Below are 21,920 nucleotides of genomic sequence, written 5' to 3' on the forward strand. Positions count from 1 at the left end.
TCACAAGTTTACAATATTTTCATCTGCCAGAGGCAGCACAGTCTGCCTGACTCTGACCTTATAGAAAGGGAGTCAAAATACCTTGAGAGAACATAAAGTCGTGCTTGTCCACAGAGACACTGAAATATATATTACATCCATATTAAGTGTTTGTACTGCAATAACACGATGCTATTGGTCTGTGCCAAACTTGGAATGTGTTGCTGGATGATAATCCCCTTCCGGTGTGATAAGATTATTGCAGAACTTCACAGTGTCATTTTCTATCTTTAAAGGTAATTTGGTAACTTCCAAATATAGCAGCTTTATGTCGCAGCATCTTCTCTTTTTCAGGCTGACAGAAACTGAACACCTTTACATCCTGAGTGAGAGAAAGAGGTTGATATAGGAGTAACTCTGTGTACATTTTATTATCTATGATTGAATTAGGTTTCTCTTCTGTAGCTTTTAGCTGGTAGTACTTCTGGCTGACCGAGTATTAAGGCCATACTAAGAAAACAATTAATTAGTTAAAATTACGAAGAATAGTCGTATGAGAATGAAGTTGAAAGAAGTTATAATAATAAAAGAATAAAGTCATAATCTTCTGACCTTATTCTCATAATACTATGACTTTATTATCATATTATTTTGACTTCATTCCCATTTGACTTTATTCTCTGAATATTATTACTTTTGTCTCTCAGTTTTATAAAATTATTTTTTCTTTTTTATTATTATTTTCTTAGCCTGCCCCTAATCCGTCATAGTATTTAAATGTTTCACATAAAGATTCCATATGACATCTCATATGAATATGTTTTATTCATGTGAGATTGGGTTATGTTTTATGTCACTTATCTAGAAATGCTAAGTTAGCCTTTTTTGGCCGCGTCTCTGTGACAGCCATTTATGTGCGTACTATAAACTCATATTAAGAGGAACATTCACTATGTAGAAAAGTCTAACAGGCACTTTAAAACATAGAGATAAACATCCACAAAGAAAGTTTTGTAATTATGCAACATTAGGCTTATACTTTAAATTATTTCTGTCCACAATAATATTAATGCAGTTTATAGATTACAGACAAAAAGTCTGCCTCCTTATAGATTTTCTGTTATTGATGTTCTGTCACATTAAAATATTTCAGAATAGCACTCAAACTTTAACCTACATAAATACAAAAAGAACTCTTCAAATTATGATTTCACTTCTAAAGAGAAAAAAACCCCTCCCCAAATCAACAACTTTCCAGTCAGGGAAGGTCAATTCCTCTTAAACTTAACCACTACTGGTGAAAAGCAGCCAGTCTTTTACATCACAAGGAGGAAGTCTCTCTTCTTGGTAAAATTATTTTAATTTATCCACGTAGAAGGGCTTTACAACACAGATAGCCTAATTAAGACCAGACCACATCATCTAAGTTCTGTTCGTTTGCAGTATTTACCTCGGCTACTGCAAATTGTCATTTTGTTTTCTACACAGCAGCAGACTTGCTGGTTTGCTTCCTTCAGATCATATTCCTGCTATAAAAACAAAGTCTGCTTGAGACTAAGGTCAGCAAATGACGGCTGAACATTGTCCCTCTAGATTTTTTGGTAGAAAGCAGAATTCATGTTTCCATAAGCAGCAAAGAAGTCCAAGTCCAGTGTACTCAGTACTTTGGTTGTTAGGACAAATGAGACAATGTTGTAGGCAGACTGGTGAAGAGGAGGACTTAGTTATTTTGCAGCCCGAGGCAAAAGACCTTGAAGGGGCACGCCACTGCCATCCTTTGTCTTTATTTTTACAACTTTTATTTATTTAGGATTTGCTTGCAGTAGGTTTCTTATGCTGCATGTGCATCTTATCCATAAATTGATCTTAGTCCCCGACTTTTCTAAATAATTTAGTCAGAGATGAAGCAATCAGACCTTCTCAATTGTCTTTGAGTTCTGACCTGGCTACCACATTCTTTTTAAGCAATAGAACACATAAAAAAGTAGTTTTGATTGTAGAAATAGTATTTTTATTCCAAGACAAAATTCTAACTTTACTTTTTTTGCTCTTAACCTTTATCTAATTCAGTTCGGTTTTAGGTCAGCTTCTTTACATAGCGCTGATTTAATGTCTTCTCATGGCACTTTACAAGATAAACATTCAGTTTATATACAGAAACACCTAGTCACTTCAATCTAATCATGTAAAATCCTTCAAAGTCAGTTACATGCATTCCATCTTGATCCATCAGATTACACAGTCATTGACCTTGCAGAAATCCTTCCCTCCTCCTGAGCAAACATTTCATGATCACATGAAATCCTCACCTTTGTAGCAGTTCCTCACATTGGGCATGCAGGTGATGACAGTAGACAGGAAAAATGGACTGTTAACAAGAAGAAACCTCCAGCAGAACCTGACTCAGCGTGAACGGCCATCTGCCACGACCGACTGGCCTTTGAGAGGACAGAGCAGAAACACTGGTCTAGGAGTCAATGATTAATAACAGTTTGATCTGAGTTCTCTTAAAGTAAAAAAAAAAGAAAAAAGTACAAAGTCAAAGTACACGCTCTTGATTGAGTTGTGTTGTGATTCATTCAATATAATTGGCAATAGGAGGGTGGGGAACATACTGGGTTGGACGAGGAACCCATTAAAACGGCTTGTAGTTCTAGTTTTAGTCGAAACGTAATACATTTCCATTATAAATGCAGCACTATGACTTATAGTAAAATTCATATTGCATTAGTGCAAGATGATCAACAGAACGTAACCAGAAAGGGCTGGATACAGCAACAGACTTCATCTTTGTTGGCACTCTGGTGTCAGTAAAGCCTCTCACCCAGAGAGGAGATATAACTTCAAAATTGGTACATTTGGAGAAAAAAAACATAAATGTTCTCTTGAGCTGTTTGTTTATTTTAACTGCTGTATTATTCCCTGTACAGTTCTGCTTTTATTTCCTCCTCCTTTTGGATTTCAGCATTTTCTAAGTGCTTAAGGGAATTATACAAGTGCAAAAAAAAAGACAATGAGGATGAATCAACGGAATGCAATCCTATGTATTCCCTAATGTCTCATTTAGAATGAAAACAGACAGACAGTACAAAACGATCTGGATTAGAGCATTCTGCTCCCTCCTTCCTTGACTTTCATCTCCTTAATAAGCGCTGAATCTCATCTAGCCTTTAGAGGCCTCATCTTTCCCTTTCACATTAACATCCAGGGTGGGGGATTGAGATACAGACCATGGCTTTACCAGGAGTTTCATTTAGGAGAGCATTTCATTGATCAGCCACTAATAAATGACCAAATATGCTTATTTCAGGTATAAACACAGAGAGATTGTATAGTAAATTCTAGGGATCTTAGATTGTTCATAATATTTTGAGAAAATAGTGCTTTTTTTTTATTTTATTAATTTTTTTATTTAATGCAGAAAGCAGGTATTTTTATGGCTTTCTTTCTTTTTTTTCTTAATTAAGAAAAAATATTGAGAATTGTTTTCTTAATTAAGCACACAAGCCTTAACTAAAATTAAGCATTGTGTTCTGCAACTCAAGGCGGTGGAGGCTACTGCTAACATACCGATGGTAGCCTGCTAGCTAGCTTTTTCGTGTCTTATGGGTAAATCCAAATTTATCACCAGTTGGCTGGACAAAGTTCATATATTTGTGTGAATGTATAGGTCTTAAATTTCATTCATAATGATCTGAAAAAGTGTTAACTTTGAGTTGGTGAAACTTACAGAAACCCTGTGAGTATTATATAGTATTATAGCATGCTTTTTGTTTTGGTGCAGGTGGGAATGCGAAGCTGCGTTACCAGATCACATCCGGAAACACAGGAGGCGTGTTTGACGTGGAGCCAGAGGTGGGAACCATCTTCATCGCTCAGCCTCTGGACTATGAACAGAACAAAAGGTGAGCATTCTGTCACAACACATCCACACAGCTCTTCATTTTCCTCTTCTATTCATTAGTGAGGAGCTGTAAAAGTTAAAATTGTAGATGATTCAGTTAGTTTTCTAATTTTAGTTGAACTTTTCTTATTTTTTTATTGATGTTTCTAGGTTGTTTTAGATTTGTTTAAACAAACATCTTTTTTTTTTTGACAGATTTTTTTTCTTTGTGTGTGTGTGTGTGTGTCAGTGCATTCACATATTCCAGGACCAGCAGGGTATTTCTCTCTTAGTCATTAAAAATCCAAAATAAACCTTAGGTAACTGAAAAATACAGAGTCCCCTGTGGGGACGCATGTAAAAACAAGAAAATAAAGTTGATTTCTTGTGCGCACCAGATATTTTCTCGTGCGCACAAGAAAATATTGTGATATTTGAAGAGAGATATAATTTTTCCTTGAGTTTTTGGATGCCATTATCATTTACATTTAGTGTCTTCAGGAAGTTAGATATTTATTCTACTGCTTCCAGTCTCTTTAGTAGCCTGAGCTGTTGCTTGGTTGGTTACCAAGACTGTCCAGTGTGTATGAGAAGCTAACATTTTTATTTTATTTTTTTACCCATGTACCTTTAGTGTGGCATAGAAAAATTATTATTTTTTTAAAACATATATATAAAGAGGACCTCCAGTATTCGGAGGGTTTAGGAACTGCAGCCGCCTATGAAGAGCCAAAATTCATGAGTACTTGAGATTTCCTCTAAAAATGCTTACAACCGCCTATCTTAATGGTTCAAACAACAAATATGCCTTAATGTGCATTAATACACAGAGTGACAGTTAGCTACTGCAGTGGCTAGCATCCAAAGTCGTTCTTATATCTGCCTACAAATATATATGGAATATACTATATCTAATGTGTTAAATTCTCAAATGAAGCATCAGTAAGGAGAGAGATTATTTCATTGCAGCCACAGAAACTTATTCTGATGCCACCATTTCTTCATTTCAACTTTTCCCATACCTTTCTGATCATTGAACTCATTCATTCACAGCAAGCGTTCCTGTAGGGATTCAAATGAAGTCTCATTCCTTATAGGTGTTTTCACAGAGCTCCCACTGGTGTTTTCTGACACACTCCTTCCACTGAACTGCGCAATTCTTTGTGTTCTTTGTAATTATTTTGCCAGGAGTTTCTTCACTAGGGGTGACACTACAGTCACTCAGTGTAGTGCGCCAACAGCTACCACCTTAAGTCATGCAATGGTAGATAAATGTTTGAAGCAACTTGTCATTATTGTACACATGGTGGATAACAGCTTCATTATCATAGCTGCTTAACAGTGAAATCAGTACAGAAAGTAAACAGCTTGACTTAAATGAGCTGCCTGTTGAAAATGCAGCTGGTTCTCAGGGAAATCTGTAATCTGTGCAATACTGACGAGCAAACTGAGCTTTTTTTCTTCTTCCTCTGATTTTACTTCAAGGTGCACATCTCAGACATTTTTGTTTCGTGTTGACTGAGCAAGCATGTGTGATCTGATTCTCCAAACAAGTCTTTTGGAGAATCGCAGTCACTGCAATAGAGCTGAAACGATTGGTTGAATTAATCAACCAATCGTTGATTAATTCAACCAGTAGTTGAATTAACTACTGAATTCTTGATTAATTCAACCAATAGTTGAATTAATCAATAATTGTCAATAGTAGTTGACAATTATGTCAACTATTAAAAAGTATTTGACATAATTGTCAACTACTTTTGTAGTAGTTACTATTTGTTTATTTTCTTATTTAAAAATGAATGAAATTCTTTTTTTATTTGCATTTTTTATGTATTTCTAATATTCTTTGAAAAAGGCTTAAATAATTAATTTTTTAAAATCAATTTACTTGATTAATCTTCAGAAAAATCAATAGATTAATCAATAACTAAAATATTTATGAACTACTTCAGTAATATATTAAATTTAACTGGAGTAGAATGTCTCTAAAAAATGCATTTAGGCAATAAAATGTTTATTTTCCGTTTTGAAAAGGTATTTAATTCTCTATTTGCATCTATGATATTGTTTAAAAAAACATCATCCAACCAGGTGACACTCACCTTAGATGAGACCAATTCAGATGTAGAGTTAAAACTTAATAAATGTGTGGGAGAGTCAGATGTGACAGATGCAAGTGTTTAAGTCAGAACAGAAAACGGAGAAGCTTTTTGCAGGAAGGATGAGTACGTCCACGACCGCATCTTGCAAATTCATACAACTTAAACCTTCCAGGTCGTCAGACAATCCTAAGGTTGTAGAATGCCGACTGATCTGTGTGTAAGTGCGAACGGGTGTTCACATCTGTAGTGTAAAGCACTTTGAGTGTTCAGTGTGAATGGAAACGTATTACGGTATATAAATTCAGTCCATTTACCATTTATGTTGTTAAAATAGATTTTATTTGCTATGCCAACTCAAAGCAATGCATAATAGGAAAGTGAAAGAAAAGTGATGCCTGACTTTCAAATGTTTTATTAGATATACATCAATAAATATGGCACCCATCTGTATTCAGGTCTGTTTACGCTGATACCTGAACAATCAGCAGCAGTAAGACCAAGGAACAAAGACAGAGATCAAGACATTTAGACTAGAGTTGGGATATAAAACAATATCCCAAGTTTTGGCTGAAAATGGAAAGAAGACATCTGTGAACCTCAACACATGGCCGACCATCCAAACTCACAGCTAATCCTGCTGAACCTGTCAGACGAGCTGCTTCTTAGCAGCGCTGGTAAAAGCATTGTTAAAGGGTTGATGAGTGATGTAGTGATGACTTCCTGAAGGTGGAGTTTCAGAAAAAGCAAGAGTTTCTTAAAGACACAGGGACCCAATTTCAAGGTGTTAAATTACGAAGTCAAATTTCTTTAAGTCAGATTTGCTATATGTTGCATTTTGTATGACAAGTGAAAGAAAACTAACTTACTTAATTTTGAAATAAAATGAAACTATGTGCCTGAGGGTTTCCCAGGCACATAATACTGTCCCTTAATATTACAAAATTATCAGATAAAGACAAGAGTTTTGACTAAAGAGTAAATATACATGACTAGATTTTCTAGTTTTGCCACAGGAAAACAGACTAGATGATGTTTCTTTTGCTGATCCTCTGAACATGGACCTCGATTTAAAAGGTCCTGAGAAGTCTTCTATGGAAGACTCCTGAAAAGTTGCTACGTTAAAATGTGACTCACAAAGCTTCACAATGAGGAGGGTTTGTTTCTGAAATTTGAAATTTTTCCTCAGATACAAGCTGCATGTCCTGGCTTCGGACGGGAAGTGGGAGGACTACACGACGGTGACGGTGAACGTGGTGAACAAGAACGACGAGTCGCCTGTGTTCACGGTGAACGAGTACTACGGCAGCGTGACCGAGGAGCTGGACGGTTCGCCTGTCTTTGTCCTGCAGGTACTGGGGGGGTGTGATATGGCAAAATATTCATATTGTAATATCTATAGTGTTGGGTATTGTGGGAGAATTATCCTTTCTCCATTGAGGTTCTTGATGTCTGAGGTTGAAGAAGAGTCAGTGAGTTGAATTCATGAATTCCATTTACTACGGCAGCGCTGGTTCATGGTTCATGCTATCCTTATGGGCTAACAGAGCAAAATGGGATCTAACAACAGTTTGTAGTTGTCTTTGTTAGCATCTATCTAAGGTCCACCCCTAGTATGTCATTTCTTTTAGCCTTAGCTTTGTGCTCTATGTGTGTGTGTGGGTGGGTGTGTGTGTGTGTGGGGGGGGTGTACAGGCATGCAAATAGCTAAAAAAGATAGCCACTGTTGAGAATAAATAATTCTCAACAATACAGCGGTAACAATACAGTATGTTTTTGGTATAAAACGTACAGTAGAAATTTAGAAAAGATCACATTAATTATAAAAGTTTCCCAAGCGCTTTTTTTTTTTTTTTTCATATTTTAGTAATTGACTCAAAGGTGTGGACAATTCCTCCATTATATATTTACTCCAGAGTTAATTTCAGGTCTGGTGTTTGCATTTCATGTTGTGAAAACATCTCATGCTGTCAAAGCAGGTCACCTTCAGAGTATATAAAAGAAATTGCAAGAACTCATATAGAGGAAGCATCTACATTTTGCAATAGTCAGAGAATAACATTGTTTTTTAGTTTACTCAGGAATGCAAAAAGGCCTGGATGTTCATGGAAGACAACAGTGGTGTCAAAACATTCCTTAAAGAATGTAAAGATACAGTACAAACCAGAAGTTTACATACACAGGATAAAGATTAACTTGATTAACTTATCAGAGATTTTCAAAGCCATTACATAATCTGGGCTTTCCCTCATTGTTTAAAGAGACAGTAATCATTTATTATTTAGATAATAAATAATTACGACTCCAATTATTAAATCTCTGACACATTCTTTCTCTCATTATTGTGACATTTAACAAGTAGAAGTAATTTTGATGATTCCAACTGACCTAAAACAAGAGACATTGAGAAAAAAGGTGTATGTGTTGTTTTATTCAGTGTGAGAAAACCTCAGGTTTCAGCTACATATGGACCAATTCTACTTTTTCTAGTTCTACATTGCTGTATATAAATCAAAACATTTTCCACCCTTATTTCAGATCCTAAGCTAGATATTTTTGGGGAGGGATTTTCTTGGTAGAATGCTTAACTCCACAGAGCAGAACAACATTTGGACATCTTTCCTCAAGAGATCTCTTCACCTCTGCAATATTTCAGCAGCCGTCTGGCATTAAAGAAAAAAAAAAAAAAAGCTCTGGTTATGTTCTCCCTGTGCTGGTGACGTTCTAGGTAACAGCGTCTGACCCAGATAAGGATGCCGACCAGGAGGCCCTGCGGTACTCCCTCCATGGCCAGGGTGCTGAGAGCGAATTCATAATCGATGAGGTCACTGGCAAGATCTACGCCCAGAGGACGCTGGACCGCGAGGAACGCGCCGTCTGGCGCTTCGTCGTCCTGGCAACAGATGAGGGCGGCGAAGGCCTGACGGGCTTTACGGACATTATCATCAACGTGTGGGACATCAACGACAACGCTCCCGTATTCCCCTGCGCCCTCAGTTGCCACGGAGATGTAGCAGAGAACTCTGATATCGGGACGTCCGTCATGGAGATGACTGCCACTGACCTGGACGATTCGGCGGTGGGACAGAACGCCGTGCTCTCCTACAGGATCGTGGGCATCTTAGACGCCACAAACTCCAAACTGGGCGGAGTGCCCACCATCTCGGAAATGTTCACCATCAACCCCACCACGGGAACCATCACTGTGGGCTTGGGCGGTCTGGACAGGGAGCAGGTGGAGTCCTACCTCCTCCTTGTCGAGGCCAGAGACGGAGGAGGCATGACGGGAACTGGAACCGCAACCGTCCAGATTACCGACGTCAACGACCACGCTCCGAGGTTTATCGATCATTCCTGTCAGGCAAGGATCTCTGAAAACTCAGAGCCCAACGCACAGGTGGGTCAACATTGGCTTTAACGCATGAAATTTAGCTTATTTTACTCAAAACATGCTCTTATTCCTTCGCAGGAATAAATGCAAATGTAGACTTCACACCTGATTGTTTTTGCTCATATACATTGAACGTTGAGGGGTTTTAAATGTTCCACCAAGATTTGAAAGGCTGGACCATCTACTTTCTGCACCTGTTTGCAGCTTTTAATGACTCAAAAATGCTCAGATGTATCAGAACTTTGGCACCGATCCAAATTCATTTCCTAAACATGCCAGCTGGTAGTTGTTGATAACTTAAGTGGAACTAATTTGTTTTTTAATCTGCACAAAATCCTTTTTTTTTTTTTAAAGCAGGAAATTGTCCTGCAGCAGAGGTAAGGTGGATAACGCGGCGGCGCTCAGTGCTTCAGAGTTATTAGTCAGCTTTACAACAAAGTCAGTTCAGGAACAGTAATTGTTCATTTGATCAAAACGGCGTAAATGAAGACAAGTTCATCAGGGCTTTGTGGAGTTTCTTTAGGCTTAAAGTGAGTTTTCATTCCTGTTGAGATGTGTAATTTGTAACTTTCATGCTTCCATTTACTGAAGAGTAAAATCGAGTGGGTTCTTTAAAATGTTTAATAATCATAATAATAACAATAAGAAGAAGAATGCGTTTTATTTGTCAGCGCCTTTCAAAACTCCCAAGGACACTTTACAAAATAAAAACACAAATTAAACAGTAAAAAAATGGCTATAAAGAGACAAAACCACAAAATAACTACACTGTTAAAGGCTAATTTGAACAGATAAGTTTTGAGTTGTGCTTTGAAGGTCAGAAGAGAGTCAATATTACGAATGTTAGGGGGAAGAGTGTTCCAGAGTTGGGGAGCAGAGTAAGAGAAGGCTCTTTCCCCCATGGTGCGGAGACGGACAAGAGGCACACTGAGGTGGATGGAAGAGGAAGAACGAAGGGAACGTGAGTGAGTAGTGATGTGCAGAAGATAAGACAGATAAGGAGGCGCAAGGTTGTGGATTGCCTAGAATGTAAATAACAGGAATTTAAATTGAATTCTGAATGAAACAGGAAACCAGTGAAGTTGTTGTAGAATTGGAGTGATGTGGTGAAATGAGGCCATTTTGGTAATCATGCGAGCAGCAGAGTTTTGAACCAGTTGAAGTTTACAGATAGATTTATGAGGCAGACCAACCAGGACAGAATTACAATAAAAAATTGAGAAATGACCAGATTATGGACCAAGCACTTGCTTCACAAAAGTGCTTCTTGGGTGAAGCACTTGGGAGCTTCACCCAAGCGCTCAAGTGGAGCTTGGGTGAAGTAGGAGTAGTTCTAAGAGCCATGGGACACACCTGGAGCCACTAGGGATAGATGGGATTTGAATGATTTGAGTTGGATGAACTGAGTGCCCCCAGAAACCAGGCCAGGGGTGTGTGTGTGATACCGATGGAAGAGAGTCTGTGGAGCAGGACTGTGTGAGCGATGGTATCGAAAGCTGCACTGAGATCAAGGAGAATGAGAAGAGAAAGTAAACCCGAATCTGATGCCATGAGGAGAGTGTTAGTGATTCTGAGGAGAGCAGATTCTGTGCTCTGACCAGGGCGAAAACCGGACTGGAACTGTTCATACAGACTGCTCTTGGTTAAATGGAGATGGAGTTGAGAGGCAAATGTTTTTTTCTAGAATTTTGGAGATGAAAGGAAGGTTAGAAATAGGGCGGCGATTATTGAAATCGTTTGGATCCAATCCAGGTTTTTTAAGGATAGCAGAAACAACTGCAGTTTTGAAGGTAGTAGGAACAATTCCAGGTGAAAGAGAGGAGTTAATGATGGCAGAAACAATTGAGAGAAGGGAACAAAAGCATTGTTTTACAAGAACTGTTGGGAAAAGATCTAATGAACATATGGAGGGCTTGGATTTCTGGATAAGGTCACTATTTCAGGGGCTGGATATATTATTTAATAATGTCATTTATAGTAATTGTCATGAGTTGTCATTCAATAGGTATCCTATCCTCTCATACAACAATAACACATGGACTATCCTCACACACACACACACATCACGGACTGTTTTCTTCACACACACATACAACCTGTAAATTTTATCTGCCATTATTTATCTATAATCCATTCCCTAACATTCTTGTATATTCTGTATAATCTGTATAATCTGTGCATATAGCTCCCATATTTATATTTATACATAATATCTATATCTCTTTCTATAACCCCTTATAGTCCATACATACATAGTCTTGTACATCTGTAAATAAATATTTATATCTCGTAGAGCACTTCTGGATAGATGCAAACTACATCTCGCTGCTTGTACTTGTGACAGTGCAATGACAATAAAGTTGAATTCTATTCTATTCTATTCAAAGCTCTTTGGTATAACAAACTGGTGTTCTGACCTCATGCTGCAGAACACTGTGATTTTTGCGAAATGACAGAACTTCTGTGAATTCCAGCTGTTTCCAAGCATGCACAGAACCTGCTATTGTTTTCACAACGTTCCTGTTTGTTGTAAGGTTCTGGAGCTGGCTGCAGAGGACAGAGACACTGGAGAAAACGCTCAGCTGACCTTCAGCGTTGTAGCCGGAGATCAAGAGCAGAAGTTCTACATGGTCAGTCACAAGCAGGAGCAGCGTGGCGTCCTGAGGCTGAAGAAGCGCTTGGACTACGAACGACACAGTGAACAGAAGTTCAACCTCACGCTGAAGGTACACAAAAGTATCTTTAAATCTGCTTGTGAAAGATTTTCATCTGTTGCTTTCTGTTTACTGTCATGAGGCCGAGGTTTGATATTGGTTTGGATTCTTGATTTTCTCTGTTTTTTGTGTACTGAACGGTTTTGGTTACTATGTTCTCTAACTCCCAGTCACAAGATTTTCCAGTTGCCTTAGGTACCAACTCCCCACACCTATTGCTCATTTGGTGGAATCTTTGTATTTGTATTTGCACGTTACGGTATGTCCGTAAATCTGACACAGAAGTTACTTCTACAAACAACATCAATAAACATATAAAGCAGCTTCTCTCGGCCCACTGGGAGTTAATTTTTGCTTCAAAACAATCTTATGGAAAATATTGTGCATATATTATGCAGTATTAACTTGTGTTCAAGTTGTGCTAAAAAGAGATAACCTGTTAGTGAAGCTATTCAAGCCTAAAATGGCATCTCAATGCTAACATCAGCGTCCATACTCCACATTTCTAAAGAAGTTCCACGAATGATCAGGAGTTCCTGAAACACCGGAAAGCTGAATAGCCAGAATAACACTTTACTCTAATCTGATGTTAGAACAACCTGAAAAATATACTAAAAACAATAATGTGTTGAGCTCATATGTCTATTTATTCAATAATTTGGCAGGTAAAAGGGTTTCTGAATAGAAAATGTTGCTTTTTAAAAAAATTTTAATCAAGTCCCACCACTAATATTTTTTACTTATACATACTGAATGGCAAATCAGTATGTACAAGTGAAAAGGATAACTGGAAAAACTCTGTTTGCCTGTCACAAAGTCAGTGTTTTTCTTTGTCCTTATGAAATGTGACACTGTGCACCTCGTCTTCCAGGTGGAAGATCTGGACTTCTCCAGCTTTCTGCACTGCGTGGTCGAGGTGGAGGACTACAATGATCACACTCCTGTCTTCATTCCACACTTCCTGTCCCTTGCGCCGCTACCAGAGGACGTCAGCGTGGGAACCAGTGTGGCCCGTCTGGTGGCCAGTGACTCGGACTCGGGCCAGAACCGCGAAATCACCTACAGCCTGTCGGAAGACTCTGACCCTGAGGGCCTGTTCACCATCGACCAGTCCGGCCTACTCTCGGTGGCCCGGCCGCTGGACCGAGAGAAAACAGCTCAGTATCACTTGGTTGTCATAGCAACAGACCACGGGATGCCTGCTTTGACAGGAAGCGCCACAGTGCAGCTGCCCCTGTTGGATGTTAACGATAACGGACCAGAGTTTGAGGCTGCCTACTCTCCTGTCGTCTTTGAGAATGTGGCTGGTCCACAGGTAGGCTGGACTCTACGGATTATTAAACGCAATGGTTTAGTTTACTTTAATTTAGTTCATTTAGTTTACTTTAGTTTAGTGACAATCCACATTTATCTGCATCAATGTGTCCGCTATCCTAACAGCTGTTCACACGTCACTTTGTTATGCCACTAAACCAATTGTTTTAGAAATTAAATAAAAATCAAACAACAAAAACAAGCAAACATGCAATTTTGGTATAAACAGATAATTAACTCAAGTGGAATATGTTCAGTTCACAACCAGAAACTTAAATTGTTTGCAGTTTACTAAAATATTGTTTTATCTTTTCTTTAAATTTTTTGCTATCATTAAATATAACACCATGTGTCGGTGGTTTTAAAAAACCAACAGATTCCTCAAACTCTTCTTCCTCGTTCAGGTAGTGAGGTTGAACCAAACCTCGGCCCTCCTCCGAGCCGTGGACCGGGACTCTCCCGAGAACGGGCCGCCCTTTCACTTCACCGTCCCACCGGAGTATCGCTACAGCAACGACTTCTACCTCCAGGACAACCTGAACGGCACGTCCACTCTGACGGCCCTCAGGACGTTCGACCGCGAGCGCCAGAAGGAGTTTCTCCTGCCCATTGTCATGAGCGACAGTGGTCGCCCGGCCAAAACGGTGACCAGCACCTTGACTGTGACCATTGGTGACCAGAATGATCACGCTCACGTGGCGGGAGAGAAGCAGATATCCATCAACAGCCACAGAGGTGAGGAGATGAAGGATGATACGATCCTCAGCCTGGCGGGCTTTTAACACAGACTGCTTTGGAAAAGTACACACCTTAAGAGTTTTCACAGCTTCTCACACTACATCACAAACTTTAGTGCATTTCCTACTAGAATTTAAAGAATAGTTTTGCACCTCTTACAGCAGGGAGAACTTTAATTTAGTTTTGTTTGAAGTACCTGCTGTCAGTGGCCAAGAATGACAACGACTTTATTCAGTCGTGTATAACTTTCACATTCACAACTCCTGGCAAAGACAAACTGCAACCTTAAAATTTCATCATTTTAAGGTCTGCCTTTTACATTTGAAGGAAAAGCTCTCAGTCATTTTCACGACCTTTAGTTCTTTCTTCTTGATTATAATCATTGTTCATTTTGACCGGACTTTTATGTCTGTATTATGATTTTTCTGGGCAAATCAATTCCAATCATGCATGCTGGGAAAAAAATGTGAATGGAACTTGAAGCATTTGCATCCAGTCCTCTTTTATTGTTATTTTTTTTGTTTTTAATTGTTTTATTTTTGACAAATTCCCAGCAAAAGGCACTTTATAAGAAGAACAAGTATAATAAATATAACATTTTGCACCTATGCACCATAAATCAAATACATTTTTATATCACTCAAGCCAGTCTGATTATAAGTGGAATATTAGATGGCCCTTTTCAGCTTAGAAAACACAGTGAGTGAAAAGTTGTGAATGAAAGAAAATCCAGCCTGTTTCAGTTGAAGTCTCACTGAGTAAGAAAGTGCCGACCCTAGACAGAATTTGGAGGTCTAAGTTCCAAGAAGCATAAAACATGCATCTGACATTTAAATTATGGGCAAACAGCAATATTGGTGGCAAAAATAATACGTTGTATTATCGGCACAGGTACAGAGCAGCTAATTTATGCCTCTCTTTTCAGGCCGCATGCCAACAACAGTTCTTGGAAAGGTCTATGCTCCTGACCCTGATGACTGGGACAATAAGACCTACGTCTTTGAGGGACACATGCCAAGGTAAAACAGAATGAGCAGATCAGTGCTTTCTGTTTTATGTGTTTATTTTGTACTGTATTCTTTTGTAACAGTATATTAAATGAAAGACAGAACCTCATAATACAAACGTGGAAAGATCTGCGTTTTCTGAACATGAATTTGTCCTTTTCTTTTAACTGAAATACCATTAGTATTTGTTGCTAGTTCTTTGTCGGTCAACTGCTAAGAACCCAAAACATATCTGCCTTTCATTTGAATGTAAAATTAATATGACTGAATTGCTGTCTATGATCAGCTTAATGTAGAAAATGTACAGTAGTGGTATAACCATCTAATCCAAGTAGGCTCTGATGTTAGATACATTTTAATAACTGTATGTCATAAGTGCCACACATACTGTTGATGCTATGCAATGTGCAGAAGCGCTATTCAAATGTTGCAGAAATGGCTCAATGATAAGCTCATCCAGTTTCATGCTACGCTGTGCAAACACTCTGTCTGCGCTGATGAAGAGTACTTTAACAGTGTAGACATTACAGCTAATTCTAATAATATAAAAATGTAACAATTATCTGGGTTTTTGGGGCCACCAGTGGACTGTGAATAGAGCTCTGGACTTTCATCCCCAGACTGCCAGTTGATGACAGATTATGGAAGAAAACAAAAGTGAGTTGTTGACATCTCAGTGCATCAAACTCTTTCCTGTTGCAACAAAAGACAGGAAAATCAAATTGAATGCGTATGCTCTTAATTATTTTTTTTACATTTAGATTCATTAAATTTTATTTTTTTTACATACAGCAACAGAACAGAAACAGATTGTGATGGTGATTTCTCATTTTAACGTGTTTTGCTCGAGATGCTGCTTCTGAATTTATTCACAAGCTCTGGCAGTTAAACGCTTGCATTAAAAAAAGATCTCAGTTTGAATAAACAAAGAGAAAAGTTCACCTAGAAGCTAGTCTACAGCCACATCCAAAGCTGACTTCTAAACTACAAAATATATCTATTTTTTTATGTTGTCTTTTACGCAAACACTACTGCCACTACTTTTACATTTGCAGATTGTAAAGCCCATGGTTGTCTGTGCTAAAGATCAACTTGGCCTAGGGTCCACGACAAACATAAATTGCAAAGTGCAACGGTGCACAACATTTTCCCAGCCTGTGATGCTTGGGAGATAATTCCTGCTGCTGGTAAGATACTGACTGACTGCTTCAGAACTGATCTGATCCATTCCCTCAGACATCTCTGTTTACTTGCCAGTCTTGTTCGTTGTCACACAACCAGGAGGAAAACACAACACGAGCCATTGATTGTGTGTCTCCTGATTCCCAGCAGGCTGCCAGTCCTGCTCACATCAGAGCACATGTGTGGCTCACTTGTCTAGCCAGATGGCAGAAAAGATGATGTTCACAAGCTCAAAGTTCCTGCATTATTCTGGAGCTGTGAATCAAAATAGTACAACAGCAATGCCTGGTTGATTATAAAACAAAAATTTAAAAAAATGTCTGTGAGCTGCAAAGAAGTTTATGGTTTTGGCACCACCAAACCCTACTACGAACATCAGAGTTGCCATATTTCATAGAGTATTTAAAACAAATCCACCTAACCACTGAGGATTCTTTTCATTGTGATATTCAAACACATTTCATCAGGCTCTGATCTGTTCTGTTTGCTCAAATAAAGAGCCGGCACAGACCTAATATCCAAGCATGAACAGATTTATTTATTGTTTTAACTTACTGTCTTATTAAAATGAGATTCAACCTTTATTTAACAAAAGATTGATCCTGCCAAAAACATATGTAACCGATATGCCAAAGAAGCATAACATTATGACCATTGACAAGTGAAGCCCTTACCTGCAATTATGGATAACACTGGTCAACAGCCAAGAAATTGTCAGCGGTTTTCCAACTGTTTTAGGGTCATTCTGATGTGCTGAATCCAAAAATCACATTGGTTTTGCTCAATCAGGTCAGGTTTTTGAACTATAGATGCAACATGAGCATCAAAATGCATCACCTGTTCTCACATCTGGATCGGTTTCCTGAGAATCTGATCAATGAATGACCAGCAGGAGGAGAGATTCCATCAGGACAGAAAAGAGACGGGAAATGTTCAATTTACATTTACTTACCCTTATCAGGGTTTACTATTCAATTTACAGAAATCCAAGTTTGTAACATTTAATTAATACACTCTGTTAGAAAATAATTTATTTTCCCTAAAACCTTTTTTGGATGAGAAATATTAATGGAATTGTCACAAAAATGTCATCAATTTAGTAAGAAGATGGAATTTCTCTAAATCAAATTAGAATAAAAACCTGACCTGGTTGAAAAAATGGATGTCATTTCGACAACAGATTCAACAAAGCCAATTAAGCAATTAGTATTTCATCTCTAAATATGCTTTTTGTGGAACAAAGCTGTCCTGGTACATGTAGGCAACCAACTTCTTCACATGGTAGGCCTGAAGTATCACAGCAGATCATGTGGTAAGAAAAGAAGTTGGTGATAAATGTGACAGAGCAAAACTTTTTAAAGGTTGTAAAGGTTTGCGAGGCATTTAATGTGTTTGTTTGGGGCGTAGTCATAGAGACGTTGTTTGCTGTGTTATGACTCAACATCTGTTCAGATTCTTTCTTCCTTTACCTAAAGGAGAAACGACTAACTTTATAATGAGGAATCAAATCTGACATTCAGAAAACTGAGAAGCTAATTTTTAAGAATCAAATAAAGTAATCCTGCAGTAATAAAACAACTTTGGTACTGATTACTGAACCTAGGGCGCGAAGCACACTTTATACAATGTTTTGTAAATGAATTAAATGCAGCTCTTGTCACTACAAGTGGTATATTATTTGATTTTCCAAGGCTCTGCCTCAGATTTCCTCTGTAATTAAAGTGAATGAGTTCATTTACTGTGCAAGGGCGGCATTGATTGAAAGAATCAAGTAAAATTGCCTCCTCACACGTGTAAGTGTTGAAGTTTTTTTCCCCTTTTTAAAGTCGCTCTCCCTAATTCATCACTTCTTCCTTTTTTTCATACCCTTAAGAGCAGACTGACAGCGGATTCCAAGTTTGCTTCTGTCTTGATCAAATGCTGAATGCAGATTTACAGTATATGAGAACATGACAGTGTTAGTATGGCTCCGAGGTTCTACTGTGGTCCAGTGGACCCCTTTGAGGTCAGACTAACCCCACTGTTTGTTATTACGCAATAGTCAGCCCTGCCCTTTCCTCACAACTCTCTTGGGCCGACTACTGACCAGTTCTCTGTCTAACACAGGGGTGGGCAATCCTGGTCCTCGAGGGCCGGTGTCCTGCAACTCTTATATGTCTCCCTGGTCCAACACACTTGAATCCAATAGCTGAATCACCTCCTAAGTGCAGTCAAGTTCTCCAGAGTCCTGCTAATGACCTCATTATTTGACTCAGGTGTGTTGAAGTAGAGATGCATCTAAAAGTTGCAGGAGACCGGCCCTCGAGGCCTGGAGTTGCCCACCCCTGGTCTAACAGGTCCGGAAAATCTCTAAGACCTGGGTATTACCCTAAGAGAGATCCATAAGAGATAGTCTATTTAAACTGGTGGCGAAAGCGATTCGTCTAGCTCTAACTACCTCCAATCCAGAAGCTACGACCCTTTGCAGTTAAGAAACAATCAGCTGAGTAGCCCTCGCAGCTGCATAATTCCAATAACCGCTCCTGTTAACGGTAGCTCGCTTTCTAAAATATAACTCGCTCTTGGAACCGACTAGATTAAATTTAGTGACTTAGATATAAGTCCCAGGGTCATTATTTACACTCACTAAAGGAAATTATGAAGCCTCCTATTTACTAGAATCATGTACATTAGTTTTACCTCAATTAAAAGAACTGAAAAATGATTAAGTGACTCAATTAATTCCAATGTCCACCAACCTCATTAGAATTTTATAATATAAATTTATTAAGCAAGCTTAAGCAGGGATATGCGACATACAAATCAGTAATCAATTGTATATAATTCAAAAGCAGCGTAATAAAATCAACATGTATAATCATACTACCCTGCCTCTTTTCCCTAACTTATGCCGCAAGTTCTAAGATGGAATTTTAGGGAGCAGATTCAACTCACACCCAGTTGTTAATGGATCTTTTAGCAACAGGAACATCCAGTAGCCTTGGTCAGAGTCTTTATCCTTGTATGGAAAAATCCTCCTTAGAATAGATACAAAGCAGAACGGGTCCAAATCCTTCGAAAACCCAACTCTTTATCCCTCCGGGACCTTTGTCTTTTCCCCAAGTCTGTTGCAGAGTTTTTGAGATCGTTGGGTTGAGGCAGGGCCGACTGTCGAATCAGGAACCAGGGATGGGGCAACCGGTGTCTTGTCCCTTCTTGGCGGCGCGAAGTCTCAGCTTCCCGTGGCTCTTGGGTGCGGTCCTTTTGCTCAATCTGCTTCTCCGTGTTACTTGTCTCCAACGCCGCGAACAAAGAACAGTTGGTTCCTCTTTTCAGCACGTTTTTATACATTTCTCCACCATATGTGTGTATGTAGAGTTTTTGGTCTACGTGACTTCCTGAACATCTGCTGACTTTTATGGAAAGCCCCGATGGCCCCTCCTGTCTGCTGACTCTTGTGGAAACTCCCTTCTCTCCCCAACTTGCGACATATCCTGCCAGCCGGACCTCACCCATCCTGCTGACTCTAACGTTACTAAGGCTCTCTTTTCTATATCTCTCATATTTTGTTTATTATAAATCATTAAACACATTCAACCTGTATTACTATAAAATTGATTTCAAATCATCACAACTTTGATATTCATTAACAATAAAGCACATCTTTCACTTATTATAAATCATCAAACATAATCATTTCATTGTTGTTGCCGTTACAGATCATTATTCAGAAATACATTTCAGAATGTTATTCAGTGATTACTTATACCCCTATCATACATATACAATTTCAATTATTATTATAATCCAATCACAAGATTGCTGTATTTCTCTCAGGCCTTTCTGCACCTTTTCTGCGTGTACCTGGAAAGATCTCACAACCCCATGCCAGTTTTCTTGACACCACGTACTCTCCACCCCACAATATCATCTTATAAGTCGCTATAGAAAAAAACTTTACTCACTTTTCTTTATATTTTTTATATTGATTATTATATTTAGAGATTCTTTACAGTCAAGTAAGAGAATCGACGTTGGTTTTCAATCATTGTACCAGGCTGTTTCACAACTGACTTTTTTCCAGCCCTCCAGAGGTAAAAACCTTCATCAAGAAGCAGCAAATCAAGCCCACACCACCACACTACCACCACCGTGTTTACGTCTTTCTTACTACGTACATCTCTTTCTTTTTTTTTTTTTTTGGAAATTCTGTTTTAATTTTAAGCTTACGTGGTCAGAAACACACCTTCCAATAATAGATTAGTAATTCTACGTTTATGTCGTTAAGACGTCTTTTTTCTAGAGCTAGGACTTTAACACATTAATTATGTTTAAAATTGTTAACATAATTAATTAGCGTTTTACTTTGAAAGGTTCCGGTCAGAACCTTGGTAATCGGATGTTTCTGGTTCCCCAGTAAATCTAGCACACAAGCGTCATCCGCAAACAACAACAAGAGACAACAAAGCTGCTTCTCTTGTTCCATTGGGGGATAATTTCTGCTTCTAAACTGATCTGATGGGACACTAGAAAAGACTACTGTTGTGTTCAAATTGTCCTAAATGCAGTTAGTCTATCAGCAAAGCTATTCAAGCCTAAAATAGCATCTCAGTGTTAAACGTATCAGCAGCCACAGTACACATTTCTAAAGAAGTTCCATGAATGATCAGGAGCTCCTCAAGCACTGGAACGCTGAATGGGTAGAATCACACTTTGCACCAGTGTGATCATAGGAGAACCGAAATAACAGATTAAAAACAATAATTATCTTTGTCTTTCAGCTCCTTTGTCTAACAGTATCTTGGTTAAAACTTTTTGTCAAGTCCCACAGTATTTTTTATACTTCTATGTACTGAATTGACAGCCAGTGAAGGTGAAAATGTGCATTAACTGGGACAATTAATGCCTGTTCTGGGTTCTCTTGTTGCTCTTGGATCAGTTTCCAATGGGTCTTTGGAGTAATTTTGGAAGACCAGCCATTGTTCACAACTGCTCCATATAAGTGGATAATGGATTTCACTGTGATGTCACACTGTTTACTCCTCCTTTCTTAATTTTGTTTTATTTGGGAAATTATCTGTTTTTTTTTTCTTTGTTTTTTTTTTCAGATCTTTTAGCCTACTTCATTGTCAAACAGGTTATTTTATGTGATTACTGCATTTTAATTCTACAGGCTAGACATTTGGCAGGCCAAAGTGTGACTTGTAAAACTTGACCAAGTTAATACCATTGTTAATAGTTTTAATAAGGGGGCGATTACTTGTTCCACTTAAAGCCAGGTTGAGATGGAAAAATTTTCACAATTGTACTTCATGCACCAAACAGCCTGTGCCCTCTTTTAACCCTGACAGTGTATTCATTAAATTTCGTATGTGTGTTTCCCCCTAGTTACTTCATCCTGAACAAGCGTACCGGGTTCCTTATCATCAAGGAGAACACCCTACCCGGCACCTACCAGTTCCAGGTCCGTGTGTCTGATGGAATTTGGCCCGACGCCGTCTCCACAGTAACCGTATACGTAAGGGAGCTGCGAGACGAAGCCATCTACAACTCTGCGTCCCTTCGCCTCGCAGGTGAGAGGGACTCCTTTTGCTGGAAATGTCACAGCAAGTTTTCGGTTTTCTACTAGAT

The 21,920-nt window shown here is 38.6% G+C and overlaps 1 protein-coding gene across 1 annotated transcript in view; it reads left to right on the forward strand.

Moving 5' to 3' along the window:
- LOC116718043 (neural-cadherin) overlaps nt 1-21,920 on the forward strand; it is a 322,864-nt gene that overhangs the window by 179,613 nt on the left and 121,331 nt on the right. Inside the window, exons 17-24 of the mRNA XM_032559667.1 lie at nt 3,764-3,884; nt 7,154-7,316; nt 8,693-9,361; nt 11,890-12,081; nt 12,941-13,384; nt 13,788-14,118; nt 15,047-15,140; nt 21,678-21,862. Of these exons, the coding sequence (XP_032415558.1) occupies nt 3,764-3,884; nt 7,154-7,316; nt 8,693-9,361; nt 11,890-12,081; nt 12,941-13,384; nt 13,788-14,118; nt 15,047-15,140; nt 21,678-21,862 (2,199 nt within the window). The remainder of the gene's footprint in view (nt 1-3,763; nt 3,885-7,153; nt 7,317-8,692; nt 9,362-11,889; nt 12,082-12,940; nt 13,385-13,787; nt 14,119-15,046; nt 15,141-21,677; nt 21,863-21,920) is intronic.

Source organism: Xiphophorus hellerii, chromosome 4 (genome assembly GCF_003331165.1).
Source record: "Xiphophorus hellerii strain 12219 chromosome 4, Xiphophorus_hellerii-4.1, whole genome shotgun sequence".
In the NCBI taxonomy this organism is placed as follows: Eukaryota; Metazoa; Chordata; class Actinopteri; order Cyprinodontiformes; family Poeciliidae; genus Xiphophorus; species Xiphophorus hellerii.